The following is a 14350-nucleotide window of genomic DNA, read 5'->3' as shown; positions in this document are numbered from 1 at the left end:
CAAAAGTACAATTTCCAGATTTGTGCATGATCTCTACAGCCTTCTAGGTTGGAACCGATTCCTGCCTCTCCTAAATTCTATATACAGCCTGCGATACGTGGCTATCCACAGTAATTGAGAGCCCACAGGGGTACTTGTGTGCACTACAGGGTGCCTGCATATTGTAGTGCTTGCAAGTTTTCTGGCATCACCAGACTAGCTGAGCTGACTTGCAAATCTTTTGGCAGCTATAACTTTTCACTCTTCTGTATTTAAACTGCATGTTCAGCTTTTTGTAACTTTGTGTCCTGTTTAAGTGTCCTTTTTTTTTAATTGCCACGTTTTGTAGGATCATTTATGTTAATCTGCTGAAGTATGTGTTTAATTTCCCCAACAGTATAGTTCCAGAAGAAACAACACTCTCAAAAGATCCCCCATCCCACCCTGAAGATGAAGCCCCAGTAAAAAGCAATGGTGCCTATAGCATTGACTTTGATAAGCTGGATGAGATTAATCCATTCAAAAGTACGAAGAAGATGCAGAATTCTCCTGTAAAACCAGATTTTGATTCCACAAATGTCCCAGATTCACTGGCTGATCTAGAGGTTAAAGAGTTGTCTGAGGCCTCTGCTAACAGTGCTGGTATTGTCAGTGAGAATTTAGCAGCTTTGAGAGCTAGTCCAGATATAACCGATTCTCCGGTCACTGTACAGTTTGCCCAAGGAGATGAGGTTTTAAATACATCTGGTAAATCGGGATTAGATGACACTGTTCCCCTGACGGCTGACACAGATGTCCAGGAGAGTTTATCAAAATCAACAGCAATTGATCAAGACAAGAATACCATTTCAGATGAGAAGGAAGCTGGTAGAGTAGACGATCTAGTTGATGTGATGCCTGCTTCTACCACTGAGGGTGTAAAAGCACCACAACCTGATGTTCCAAGCTCTCCACCATTACCAAAAGGGTCTTACAAATTTGATCCAGATCAACTTGATTCCATGGATCCATTTAACACTGGAGGTTCAAAGCTGCAGAACTCTCCCAAAAAACCTGTCTCAGGAGAAGGTAAAGATGATAAAGCGGAGCCAGTGAAGCTTGAATTTGATTTTGGAGGTGGCGATGCTCCTCTTAAGACACCACCTAAAAAATTGGGTATGAGACCACCTCTAAAAACCGCAGCCAAAAAGAATACCGTTTCAGATGAGAAGGAAGCTGGTAGAGTAGAGACTATAGCTGATGTGATACCTGCTTCTACCACTGAGGGTGTAGAAGCACCACAACCTGATGTTCCAAGCTCTCCACCATTACCAAAAGGGTCTTACAAATTTGATCCAGATCAACTTGATTCCATGGATCCATTTAACACTGGAGGTTCAAAGCTGCAGAACTCTCCCAAAAAACCTGTCTCAGGAGAAGGTAATGATGATAAAGCGGAGCCAGTGAAGCTTGAATTTGATTTTGGAGGTGGCGATGCTCCTCTTAAGCCACCACCTAAAAAACTGGGTAAGAGACCACCTCTAAAAACCGCAGCCAAAAAGCCAGTTGTGCCTAAGGAAGCAGTACATGAGAAACCAAAGGAGCAGGATCATCCAAAACCACCGGAGGAGGATGTTATTGTTCCTAAAGTTTCCTACAACTTTGACTGGAATAAGTTTGAGGATCCTAATTTTAACCCATTTGGATGCGGGGGATCAAAAATAGTTGCCTCACCTAAAGTCCCCAAGATTGACAGCGAAGCTCCAATTGTGAAGAAAGAGGATGTTCTACCTGTAGTAGAGAGCGCAGCTGCAGAAAAGACTGAAGCCAATAAATCCACAGTTTCTGACCCAGCTGAGACGTAAGTACCATCTATAGCATCGGAACTCTGATCTTTGGTTGTTTTTTGTTGAGTAGTTTACTTTGCATTAATTGAAAAACGCATTCCATGCTCTTTGCATGCTTCCACCTTTTACCACAAAGCTTCACAATGCTGGTTGTGCGGCCATGGCCTCTCCCAAGGTGACAACCTTGGCAGACTTCTACTTTTATTTAACTCCTTACTTGGTAGGGACTTCAAATGGTATACTTTACAAACCCCTCATTGAATGACTTGAAGCTCTTGGCTGGCATGACCTAATTAGAAAGCATTACAGGTAGTTACTTCTGGTGGGCTTATGATTTAGGGGTCTGATGGGTGGGCTCCTCTCTACTTGGCTGCAGCATAAGTAACTGTTTCTTGTTGCCATAATGTGCTTTTAAATACAGGTGACCCTCGCTTTACAACGGTTCAATTAGCACTGATTCAAAATGGCACTGTTTTCTGGGAGTGTTGTAGATTGAATGCAAATATGTAATGTATGTCAATGGGAAGTGAGGTAGTTGGGTTCCAGGCCTCTCATTGAAATAACCTAATACAGGTATGTTTTTATTTCAAGCTCCTTGTGTGAGCTCAGACAGCAGCTTTAAATATAATGTACCTGTATTTTATTACTTATGTCTAGGTATGCACCGGTGCCGATACTGAGTATTTGGGCCGAGTACTCGTACTTGCCCAAATGCTTCGGTAATCGAGATGACTATCAACTTCCGGTCAGAGGGAGATTTCCTGTGACCGGCAGTGCCGCGAGGGAGCATGTAGCCAGCTTCCCGGCCAATCGGGTTTCCAAGCCGCGGGTAATGACTCACGGCCTGGCTTCCCAATTGGCCGTATTCTCCTGGCCGGGAAGCCGGCTCCTCGGCCAATTAGCATCGAGCCGGCTTCCCAGCCGATCAGGAAGCTGGGCCGCAATTAATGACCCAGCATCCTGATTGGCCGGGAAACTGGTACTTGGTATAGGGGGAGTACTGAAAGATGTGACGTGTTTCCTGTGTGTGGGGGAGGAGATTCCATCTCGTGATGCTGTCCTGGAAGACTAATGGAAATGGAGTTACCGGTAAGTCCTAACTCTGAATATCGATACCGAAAAACTAGTATTGGTGCATTCATACTTGTGTAAATTGAGGAGGTCTGGAACATAACTCCCTTCCAATTGACTTGCATTATATACTGGGTTTCTAATTTACACTGGTTTCTATTTACAACCATTCCCTTAGGAACCAAACTCCAGAGTAAATTGAGGGCTACCTAATCTGATGCAGGCTTCCATTATGTGGGAATAGTGCATGCTTGGGTAAGGTAGGACAGGGTCACTTCAAACCCTTCATGACTGAGGGCTTTTTTTAATTTTTTGCACCCATGTTATATTCCACATTTTAGGCCTGAAAATTACTTCCAACCCCCAAACATTCTATATTTTATGAAAGCCAAGACTCTGTAGAATAAAATAGTGGCAGTTGCAAATTTTTATGTTGCACGATATTAGCACAACTCCTAAATTTAGTGAAAAATGTACATAAATGCCCCAAAACACAATAAAAATACCCATTTGTTTTAATAAAATATAAAAGATGAGGTTACGGGTAAATACCCAACATGCCCGGCCGTGAAACGGCGGCAAACTTAATTACCCCAAAAAGTCCATAGACAACGTTTTAAAGCCCCCACAGGTAATCAATTTAGAGATGCCCTAGAATTATTGCTCTCACTCCGGCGTGCGCTGCGATTCCCAAAATGTGTAGCGCTTTCTTCGTTTTCATACGTAGGCACACCCGACGCGTGTTTACGTGCTCGCGGTGGACTTTAAAACTTTTTTTTTTTTACTTTGATTGCTATCACATAGGTGGGGCTTACAAGCCCCCCATGTGATAGCAGATGGTGGTGACAGGTACTCTTTAAGGTGATGCTGGGGGTCCTAAAGACTGTGAGTGTCACCTTTACACTGCAAATAAGCTATTGAAGTGGGGATCCTTCACCGGGCCATAGAAGCCATCTGGCGACAACCGAGTTGCCAGAATTGCTGTTATTGTAAAGTCGACTTTACAAGATTAAAACCCGCCGGGAGTCTGTTTTAAACGGCCCCGATGCTGGCGACTTACACTGTACGTCAGTCGTGAAGGGGTTAAAGTGGTCCTAGCTAGCATTTTAAAAAGTCTGCCATGTCACAATGGGTACTTGTTAACAATATGCACTTTACCATCTAAGTAGTCCTCTCCTCTAGGCAGATAACGGCTTAGACTGATGGGAGGAATTTGAGACCATGTTTTTTTTCTACGGCAACGATGACTTTTGCCAATCTCTTCTCACACACCGATCACTTGGGCTGTACCAGGGGCTGATCTGCATTGTGTGTGTGTGTGTGTGTGTGTGTGTGTGTGTGTGTGTGTGACCATAGTCAAGAACCAGGTGCTGGCCTTGAATGAGGCTTCCGCAAAATGGTGCCTGGAGAAAGAAGCTGATAAAGGCATGTTGGGGGAAGGTGGTACTTTGAAGTCTAACGCCTACAATATTTAGCAGGAATGCATTTAAAATGAGAAGATCTAGCATCAGGTAGACTTTAATTTGTCCACGTCTGCTTTATCCTTGATATTGGTATAGGCGGCACGCCACTTTCTTTGTGAGAATTGATAATTTCTCAATGTACCACCATCTCCAAATATGTAGTATCTAGTCACCCTTCGGATGGCTAAGCATATGCTGGGGCTAGATATTAAGGTCTGAATTAAATTCTGCTTGAATGTTCCAGGCCTCTCCAAGATTCCACCCTGACGGAGGACAAATCTGTGAGTGTCAGCAGCGAGAATACTTCTGAGGAACACAAGGTACTGCTGTATTCCTCATTTCTTCAGCTCTACCCTGGATTACTTTATGTACAATCCCACTTACTATTGTCACCTCTTCTGGTTTTAGGATGAGAGCACTGATGTGAATACAGTTGAAGAGGATAAAACCTCTTCAGTCATTGATGAAAATCCCTCGCAGATTAAAGCTGTATTGCCAGATTCTCAGACTGCCTCAAACACTCAGCTTGGAGCACTGGATATGGATTTCAATGTTGCCTTAGACCTGGACTTTAAACCAGCCGAGGAGATGGAATTTAAGCCGGCTACTGAATGTAAGTCACCTTCAGCCAGTTGCCTTCCATTTTCTCTCGGTGGTTGTCGGCTGTCAATAGAAAGAGGGAGGCTTTCTGATTCTGAGATTCATTGCAGCCCAGCATTGGTTTGCGGCTTTTTTATAATGCTAGTAAAAGATGGACACCGGCACTCCAAAGCAAATCCAGTACGTCTATTTATTCACGTACTTGTTGCAAATGCAAAACACAAGATGCAACGTTTCGGGGTCTCGCAGGATCCCCTTCATCAGGCAAACAAGTGAAGTGTTTTATAATGCTGCCACCTTGTGGCCAGATGAAACACTGCACCAGTTTAAAATGAATGATCCCATCTAACTTTTGCATTGAGAGCAACATGTTGCAAGTAGAATAGACTTGTGCAGAAGTGACACAGTTCTAATTGTGAACTGTAGATTTTTAAAAGCTACGCAAAAACCTTTTAGCAATAAGATTTGCATGACGGGTCATGTTCAGTAGTTGCTTGCTTAACTTTCCCACTGAGTGAGTAAATCTGGCTAAAATTCTGTTATATGGTAAAGTAGTAAGCGCTCAAATGTTTTTGAGAACCATGAATTCAGTGGCTGGCCAATGGAGGTATCTTTTATCTGCCATTGTGTTACACTGGTGCATTCTGTAGATTTGCACTGTGCTTTGTGTGGTACCGTGCACTGCAGTAATGCACAAGATTACCACGCGTTACCGCAGTGCTAAGGTGTAAATGCGTATTTAAAGGGGAGCTTCACCCTTTTCTTAAAAAAAGGCACCTTTTAGGAATGTGGCAATCTACAAACATATATTTATGGATACTTGCAGCCTTTTTTTTTCTTTGCATGCCTTATTTTTCTGTTGATATAGTAAAGATTGTCACCAGCACACCAAAAGGTTTTGAAGAAAGAAGTCCTTTAATGACAAATTGCCATTCAGTACAAGCACTTTCGGGGTCTCGGTAGTACCCCTTCATCAGACTCGGAGGACTTCTTGCTTCAAAACCTTTTGGTGTGCTGGTGACAATCTTTACTATATTTGCATTATTTATGGTGCCGTCCGTGGTCGCTGCTTTGCAGGTTTACTACTATTCCGGTAAGGAGTGCAGCTGGTTTTCTACTACATGTATTATTTTTCTGTTGCTTTCACATTTTTCTTAATGTAATTAATAGTGTAAGTCCTAAAGGGCATGTATGAAAGAGTGAAAAGTGACTCCCTGTTAGATGGAGGTGGTAGGTGAGTAGGTAATCTCTGATGGAAGAATGGATGATAGTGCTGGCCGATGGAGATCTGCTCTGAAATCTGAGCGCGAGGAGCTGCTGGCTGGATATGGCGTCAGGCGGCCGCAGCTGGGAACGGGCTAGGCACTGGATGTGTTGGTAGTGTCAGGTGCTGTCAAGACTCAGCTGGCCAGGCTGAGTCCTGGCGGCTGTGCAGAAGAAAGGTCGGGGAAGCCGCTCTGCTCCGTCAATACTCCATAGGCAGTGGATGGTGAATGTTTGTGGGGGAGCGAGCATGGAGCTGGATGGCTGTAGGATCCGTCTCGCTGGGTAGTGAGAAGTGTCAGGCGGCTACACCGTACTGCAAGGGTCGAGTGCTCGTTTGTGTCTAGGTGCTAAAATAAGTTCTACTCATCCGAAGTTTCGAGCCAGCTGTCAAAGCGCTCCCTCCAGCCTGTGCCCCCTCCCTGCAGCTTTGGAATCTTCCTCTGCCTCCTTACTACTATACAGAGTGTATAGATGTGATTTATGGGATTTTAGACCGCTGCAGAGGGGGAGAGATGTTGGAAGGCACAGGTGTGTGTGTTGTTGGGGGATATATTCAATTTTTTTTTTTTCTTTCTCTCTGATGCAAACAAGCACGTAACCCTTGTATTGACAAAAAACATTCCTGGAGTTGAGGCCCCATTCACATGGCAATCGGCGGGCACGTACAGCTCCATGCTGCGTGCACAGCTGTATCGGGCAGCTCCCTGCAAGGACAGGTGATGCATGTGATAAAAAAAAAGTACGCAGCCCCTGTCCTTCTCTATGGGAATACGTGGCCGTATGCCGCCCTACGTTCACCCACGCTGCACTTCCTTGCCAGGAACAAGGAAACGCGCACCCGCACGGACCTGCATTTGACGTCGTAGTCCCATATAGGACAGGGGCTGCGTACTAATCACACGCTGCAACTTTCCTTCCCTGCAGCTGCCCGATATGGCTGTGCACGCAGCTGTGCGATTCCTTTGTGAATGTGGCCCTAATGCGGTGTAATTTCAAGTCCTCAATATTTTTAATTCTGCATCTTTCAGTAAAATACATGGTGGTTCTCCCCATGAAGGTGCTCTGTCCCTGTACTCCGTTCTCTTGCAATGTTGTATGCTTTTGCAATGGTGACTACAGTATTGTTGACTTGCATTACGCAGCCATGTCCTATTCTCACCTTTTGGGTGATCTGCCCTTAAAGAAATTAAATTACAAAAAAATAGAGATGTTGCACGGTAATGTAAACTGTGTGTGTGTCTGTCAAAGGTTTATACATTGATGTACAGGCTCTTACCACCCTGCCATCCTTGCACCATTTTATTACTACCCTACAAAGTATTTCAGATTTATAAAGCTGCTAAATTACACTTTGCAATTTTTTGTTTTTACAGTTGGATTTGACCAGCCAATAGAAATTGACTATCTTGAGAACTTTGGCATGGCTTCTGTAAGTGTTTGAATTCTTCTTCTCTTGTATGCCTCACCTGTTCATAGAATTCCTCCATACATAATTTACATCCTTGTCAGTCTATTAAATTGTTCTACCATATGGAACTTGGTATTTACAAAGCTCATGTGGCTTTTCTCTTTTTTTTTTTTTTCTAAGTTCAAAGATTCTGCTCTGAGGAAACAGTCCTTGTTTCTGAAATTTGACCCTCTGCTGCGAGAGTCTCCTAAGAAGTCTGCGACTACAGACGACAACCTGATGAGCGGCTTACCTCAATGCAACAGGTACGTGCCGCACCATCTGCTCCTTGTTTTTCCTGATTGAGAAGTTTTTAATAAATGACTCTTCCTATTTCAGCTTGGAGTTCTTTGGAAGCTTTCCTCAATCAGCACACCCCTCCGCCTTGAACCTGGAGATTGAAGAGAAACCCAGAGGCCTCGATCTCCTGGGGACATTCACTGTAGCTGTAAGTTCTGTGCCAACTTTGCTTTTAAAGTGCCTGCAGGTTCTGCATGTCCTGGACAACTGCCATAGTTTGAGTACTGTCCCAACGTCATTATGGCCAACTTAGAACTTGCTTGTGTAACCAGTTTCTAGTGTGTGGGTCTTTTTCTTAATTATGCAGGATACAGGCAGATTCAGAGACTTCTCTGGGTGCCTTTTGGATCTCCTTGGCTCTTGGTCTGCCTGGTCTCTGGGTTTGGGGTAGCTGCACAGTACTATCCTTAGTATGGGTCTCTTGATCCAGAATGGCTGTTTCAATGCTAAATGTAATACAAGGGAAACAAAATCTATGTAAATTGTTGCATAATTTTGACATATTCTACAAGATGCAAGTTTCACACCCTTCAACCAAGCTATCTTGCCTGTAGAACGAGTCAGTTGAAAGGGAGCAATTGGTTGTATTGTACTTGGCGTTTGGGAGTGTAACTTTCTCATACATGTGGCTTCCACCAGTTTTGAGACCTGAGATGTGTTTTATGGACGAGTCTATAGAAATCTTGTCTTTTCAGTTAGTACTTGAGGGACAAATGCTGACATGAGCAGTAGAATTAGACTTTGCTGGTCATTGCTGTCACTTCACATTTCTCCTGTCTGTACGGCTTTCCTTTTGTTCTTAGTTGCTGTAGTAACAAGTTATTTAAACAGTAGCTACTCCGGTGAGGTGTTCAGTTACTTTTACAGCAGACCTGTCTGAATACGTTTCCCTTTCCCCAGGACACAGCTCCTTTAATTCCAGACAGTACAGGTTTCCGATCTGCTCCAGACCCCTTCCTCCTACCGCCTGATGTGGGGGCAATTGTTGAGGTTCTCAAGTTCAGCCAGAAGGACATGGATGCAGCTATAGAGACTGTCCGGCTAGAGGTGAGTGCCTTGCTATGATGAATTAAATGGATTTAATATAACCAGACTGTGCGTTTTTAAATCATAACTATTTGCAGCAGTGAGGTTTGTACTTTTTGGCATAAGCATTCATTACGATTGGGACAGGAAGCCATCCTGCCTGTTGTGTCTTCATAAAGGGGTCATTTCTGGTGACTGGAAGCTGGGATAGGACGGTGTGTGTGTGTATAATGTCAGGGGCAAATCCTGCCTTTTGCAGCCTAACAAAGGGGTCCTTTGGGGCCCTGCGGCAGGACCAGTGTATGCGTCGGACATACCACTTTGGGAGACTGCAGAAGCACTCTTACATTTGCAAGACCAATATTCTATCCAATTAGGCAGTAAATGTTCTGGTTTCAAAGTGCATGGTGCCATGGAGATTCACTCCAGTTTGCAGTGGTTACGATATCATGAGATCCCCCCAGACCAGCACCGTTTGATTTATCAGGGTGGTTTATCTTTTCACTTGTGATGCTGTGCAAGAATGGAGCACGTGGTAAAACAAGACTAAACAAATCTGGTGGTCTACCATAAAACCTCTCCCCAATAGTGGTCCTTTCACAGGAAGTTTCATTCAGTAGGCATTTGACAAGCAAAGGTTCATGTGTAGCTACATTTTGTACAAGAAAGGATAAACTATTTCTCAAATCACTGGAGATCTGTATTTGAAAGAACTTGCACAGATGCTGTGGCCTCATCACAAAATTGACTCCATTGATGAGCCCTGAGCTGATGGTACTACATTAAAGTGACACTGAGGCATTAATGCTTAAAAATGCAATAAAGTACCTTTAACTATTTACAAGAATGTATCTCTTGGATGTAGATCTTTAAATTTGTGTCGACACTGTCCTTCCTTCTGGAGGGTGGCTACTACAGTTTCCCCATGGTCCCTGTGTGTGTTGTAAAGTAGTCACCGCTCCAAGCTCACTCCTGTGATGGACTACAATCTCAATACAAATCGGTAAACTAAACGTGAGATTGTAGTCCATCACAGGAGTGAGCTTGGAGCGGTGACTACTTTACAACACACACAGGGACCATGGGGAACAAAAGTAGCCGCCCTCCAGAAGGAAGGACAGTGTCAGCACCAATTCAGAGATTTGAGGCTCTACATCCGAGTGATACACAAATAACGTGTTTAAGGTACCTGAATGCTTTTTTTTATTTTTTTTAATGCCTGAGCTTAGTATCACTTTGACTTTGCAGAAGCTCCTCATGACTTGCCACATCTCCCTAGATGTTTGAGAAATCTTCGGATCTAAAAACTGATGCTAAAATGTTGGATGATTGGAGAAGGTTGTGTCTGTCAGTTAAAGCAGTCACTTGCTTATGCGCATGAGGATAAATTGGTTGCAGTGCACAGCTGCTCCAGTCTTCATCCAATCAGCTTCTAGCTTTCATTTTCAAAACTCCTCTGCAAGGGTTAAGTACCAATTTTGGTGTAGGAACGAAAATAGTCACTTGATCCTTGGTCGCACCTGCCTGCTAGACTGGCCCCTGCAGCCCCCTTCTTCCCCAGGCTCTGTTGGTCTAAGGACCTGTGATGTCATCACATCTAGACAGGAGGATGTTGAGGGATATTTTCACTGCCAGAGCAGAGGCACAGGTGAGCGTCACTGCCGCAGAGCTCAGGATCAGGTGAGCGTATCTTTTAGTTTCGCTCTGGACCAAAACAAGCACTTAAACCTTGCAGTAGTGGGTAGCCCTACTGCAAGGGTTAACTTTAATAAATCTGGAGTTCTTTGAGCAAGCTGAAGATAGAAGCTGACAGAATCTGGAGCAGTTCTGCATAGTAGTCCATCTGCTTCTGTATTGGTAAACTGCCTTCATGATCTTTGCTTCGTCATGCCTGACTACTTTACAAAGTGCTAAACTTGACACTTTTTTTTTTTTTTTTTAGGTTCGGGAAAAAGATTTGGAGGTTTTAGAATGGAAAAATAAGCATGAAAAACTCTACCTCGAATATGTGGAAATGGGGTAAGTAGCATACTGTTATTATAAATCAGCCCTCTATATGTGGCATTGGAGATCCATTTGTTTTTGCTTTCATTGCTCATTGTGGCAGATGCATCTAAAAGTAGTAACTTCAGGGTTTTGACATTTTGCACAGGTGTTGGGATGGCATTGGGTCATGCAGTTGATGGACGAGAGGGGGGCAGAAAGTTTCAAACTCTTAGGGGGTGACTAACCCAAACACACACAACAGGTGTGTGTGATTTTTCACACAGCAAAACGTATTTATCAACCAAAAAGCATATTTCCACTAATGCCATATATGGAAAAATCATGCACATGATGCATATATAATGCTGCTTCACAGTTTAGACAAAAATGGTTAGCTCATGCATTTACATTCCTGCATTCATCAACGCAAGCAACACAACATAGAGCTAATTTACACAACATCACCTTGGAATTCATTCAGGGCTTTGCACAACACACCTGCTGGGTGTGTACACATTACAAAGGTGTTTAGATTCCACCCATAGATCATGCTGGGAGGGAACACACTGCAGAGGTGTATACACGTTCGTGGTGTGTTTATAAGGTTAGTAAATCAACCCCTTAATCTCACTACTTGAAGCAAAGCTAAATAAGGGTGGGAAATATAGTCCTTTGTCATACACATAGCGCAGAAAGCCTGTACAAATGTCACTTGTCTGTCATGATGCCGCACTTCTATAATCAGGGACACGCATGCTGATGTTGGCACACACATGTTGAAAAAGTTCAGTAATTCAAATGTGTTGAAGCCAGAGGTTTACCATAACAGCCAGGCAACTTCAGTCAGCAAAATAACACCCTGTTCCTCTTCCATGTTCTTTTTAGCATTGGTTTGTTCAGAATCCCTCAAAAGCCCACTTGTAATTTTTTGACACTCAACCCACATGGAAAATGGAACATATAGGATTATTTAAAGAAGCGGAGATTACAGAAAATAGTAAAACTATGCGTTGCATGCACATAACCTTCATGGGTGTGCACAGATGCAGCAAGCATTCAGATGCATCCAACTTGATTTTGAGGTCATTATGAGACACAGGTCCCATCAGCGGTTTTTTTTTTACATGCACATCTGGCCTGCCATGGAGTTGCATGCCCATTCATTTGTAATGAGGAGCAAAAAACTTGTGACCTGAAACTCCTGCATTCATGGGCCTGGAAGTGTTTAATTCCAACCTGTCCCCCCAGAAAGTAAAAATGAATTTTGTTTACTGTTCAGCTGCCTATAAAACAGGCTGGAATTTATATAGAAGATGGAGGTTCACATGCAACTGCAGCTACTTTAATGCATTGGTTTCTCAAATTGCTGATTTGACTTTTCTAACATTGCAGGAAAATTATTGCTGAATTTGAAAGCACAATTGCACAAATACTAGGTAATGTATACACCATCTTGGATGTGGGTTTTCTCTGTATAAGGTGGCATCAAGATTAGAAGTCATTCTCTTGTACAATATTTTGTGCTTTTACCACTTGAACGCTGAATACCAGACGTGGCCCAAACTAAAGGGAAATTCCACCTACCTAGATGAATTTGGGGGGTGAGGAGAAATGGAATTACCCCACCCGTACTATACTTGCCTTTGGTCGAATGCTCCTTCTCTCCCAGTGTACTACCTGTACTCCATACACGGAAAAGCAGCCCTGCATTTTGAATTTCACTTGCAAATGGCATGCACTCATTAGTCAGCGCGGTGACCTGGCCACCATCTTGCTGAGGAGCAATTCTCATTGGTCAGCGCACTGTGCTGGCAAACAAGCACTTCTCATTGTTTAGTGCACTGTGTTGCCCAATGAGTGCTCGCCATTTGCAAGCAAAATTTTAAATGCAGAGCTGCTCTGCCATGTTCAGGGTATGGGTAGTACACCGGCACCCACAGAGGGGAAGGAGCATTTGGCCAAAGGCAAGTATGGAAGAGGGGGCCAGATTGGACGGGGTGATTCCATTTCCCCACATCACCTGAGAAAGTGGAATTACCCTTTTTAACCCTTTCGCTGCCAAGCCCTCGAACATTTTTCAAATCAGCTGGCCAAGCCATTTTTGCATTTTTTTCCTATTGATTTGATTTTCAACTGCTGTGTTGCTAGCGTTTGTAAAAGACCCCCCAAACCATATATTTTCTGAAAGCGCAGGCCCGGTAGAATAAATAGATGGTGATACTAAATTTGTAGGCCCTGCGATAATTGCGCAAATGTTTCTCAAATTAATATTAAACCAATAAAAATACACAATTTAATTGATATAACACACTAAAATCACTATCAGCGCTCAAAAAAAATATTTTTCTGACTATCTAAAAGATAAAACTGTATTGGGTTAATAAATAACAATTATTTGCAAATTTGAAATTGTCCTTTTTTGCGAAAAGGTAAAAAAATTACGGTACGCAAAACTGTAAATAAGCAACTTCTGTTAAATTGTTTTCACACTGTGTTGTCACTTTTGTAGCTCCGTATGACGTACGTCCTTGGCAGCGAAAGGGTTAATGCAGCTCGATTTTACAAATGATAAAATGTATAAATGCAACTGGTGTCAATCTGATTTCTCACTTGGTAGCAGACTCTTGGTTTCCCCCTATACATCAGCACTCAGACTGGAGAAGGGGGGGGTGCAGGATCAGGTGTGCTGCATGCAAATGTTCTAATGAGGAACCTGCAGATAGGGAGCTGTGTGAGCCTTCACATGAGATGCATCTATATTGTAATGTGTGTTGGTATGTTTTTTTTTTTTTACACAGCGGACTCTCAAAGACAGAAGGAAATGATGAAACGAGAGCTAAATAAAGTTTTGGAGGAGAAGCAGCAGGTTCAGAATGACTTGAACTCTATGGAGAATTCCTTTTCTGAACTCTTTAAAAGATTAGAAAAGCAGAAGGATGCTTTGGAAGGTTATCGCAAGGTAATCGGCAAGAATATCACCAGAGACTGATGAGCAACTCCAGAGATGCTTCCTCCTGCCTGCAGAAACCCACTTTAGACCCAAGAGGAGCATTTCAGACTCCTTTGCTTCTATAAACATTTCGATTTATAATATTGCAGCCTGCAGTGATTGGGGAGGGGGTGGCCATGGGGACTGTGTAGGCATGGAATATGAAAAATATCCGAGGCTAGGTTCATTTTAAAGCTGAAGTTAAAGTATACCATTAACCTCTTGCCGTCCGCCCTTTTGTGGCCATGGGGACTGTGTAGGCATGGAATATGAAAAATATCCGAGGCTAGGTTCATTTTAAAGCTGAAGTTAAAGTATACCATTAACCTCTTGCCGTCCGCCCTTTGAGAAAAAAAACGGGCAGACTCGCATTTGCGGGTTGCAGTCAGACACCTTT

The 14350-nt window shown here is 43.2% G+C and overlaps 1 protein-coding gene across 1 annotated transcript in view; it reads left to right on the top strand.

The window, feature by feature from the left end:
• The window catches only part of TACC3 (transforming acidic coiled-coil containing protein 3), a 28931-nt gene that overhangs the window by 10091 nt on the left and 4490 nt on the right, over positions 1-14350 (top strand). Inside the window, exons 4-13 of the mRNA XM_018554752.1 lie at positions 377-1819; positions 4584-4659; positions 4748-4951; positions 7569-7634; positions 7794-7918; positions 7992-8100; positions 8853-8999; positions 10921-10997; positions 12357-12400; positions 13763-13923. Coding sequence (XP_018410254.1) covers positions 377-1819; positions 4584-4659; positions 4748-4951; positions 7569-7634; positions 7794-7918; positions 7992-8100; positions 8853-8999; positions 10921-10997; positions 12357-12400; positions 13763-13923 — 2452 coding nt within the window. The remainder of the gene's footprint in view (positions 1-376; positions 1820-4583; positions 4660-4747; positions 4952-7568; positions 7635-7793; positions 7919-7991; positions 8101-8852; positions 9000-10920; positions 10998-12356; positions 12401-13762; positions 13924-14350) is intronic.

This window comes from Nanorana parkeri, unplaced genomic scaffold (genome assembly GCF_000935625.1).
Source record: "Nanorana parkeri isolate BGI_ZX_2015 unplaced genomic scaffold, ASM93562v1 scaffold172, whole genome shotgun sequence".
In the NCBI taxonomy this organism is placed as follows: domain Eukaryota; kingdom Metazoa; phylum Chordata; class Amphibia; order Anura; family Dicroglossidae; genus Nanorana; species Nanorana parkeri.
Note: the sequence above shows the minus strand (reverse complement) of the source record. Positions and strands in the feature narration are given on the sequence as shown.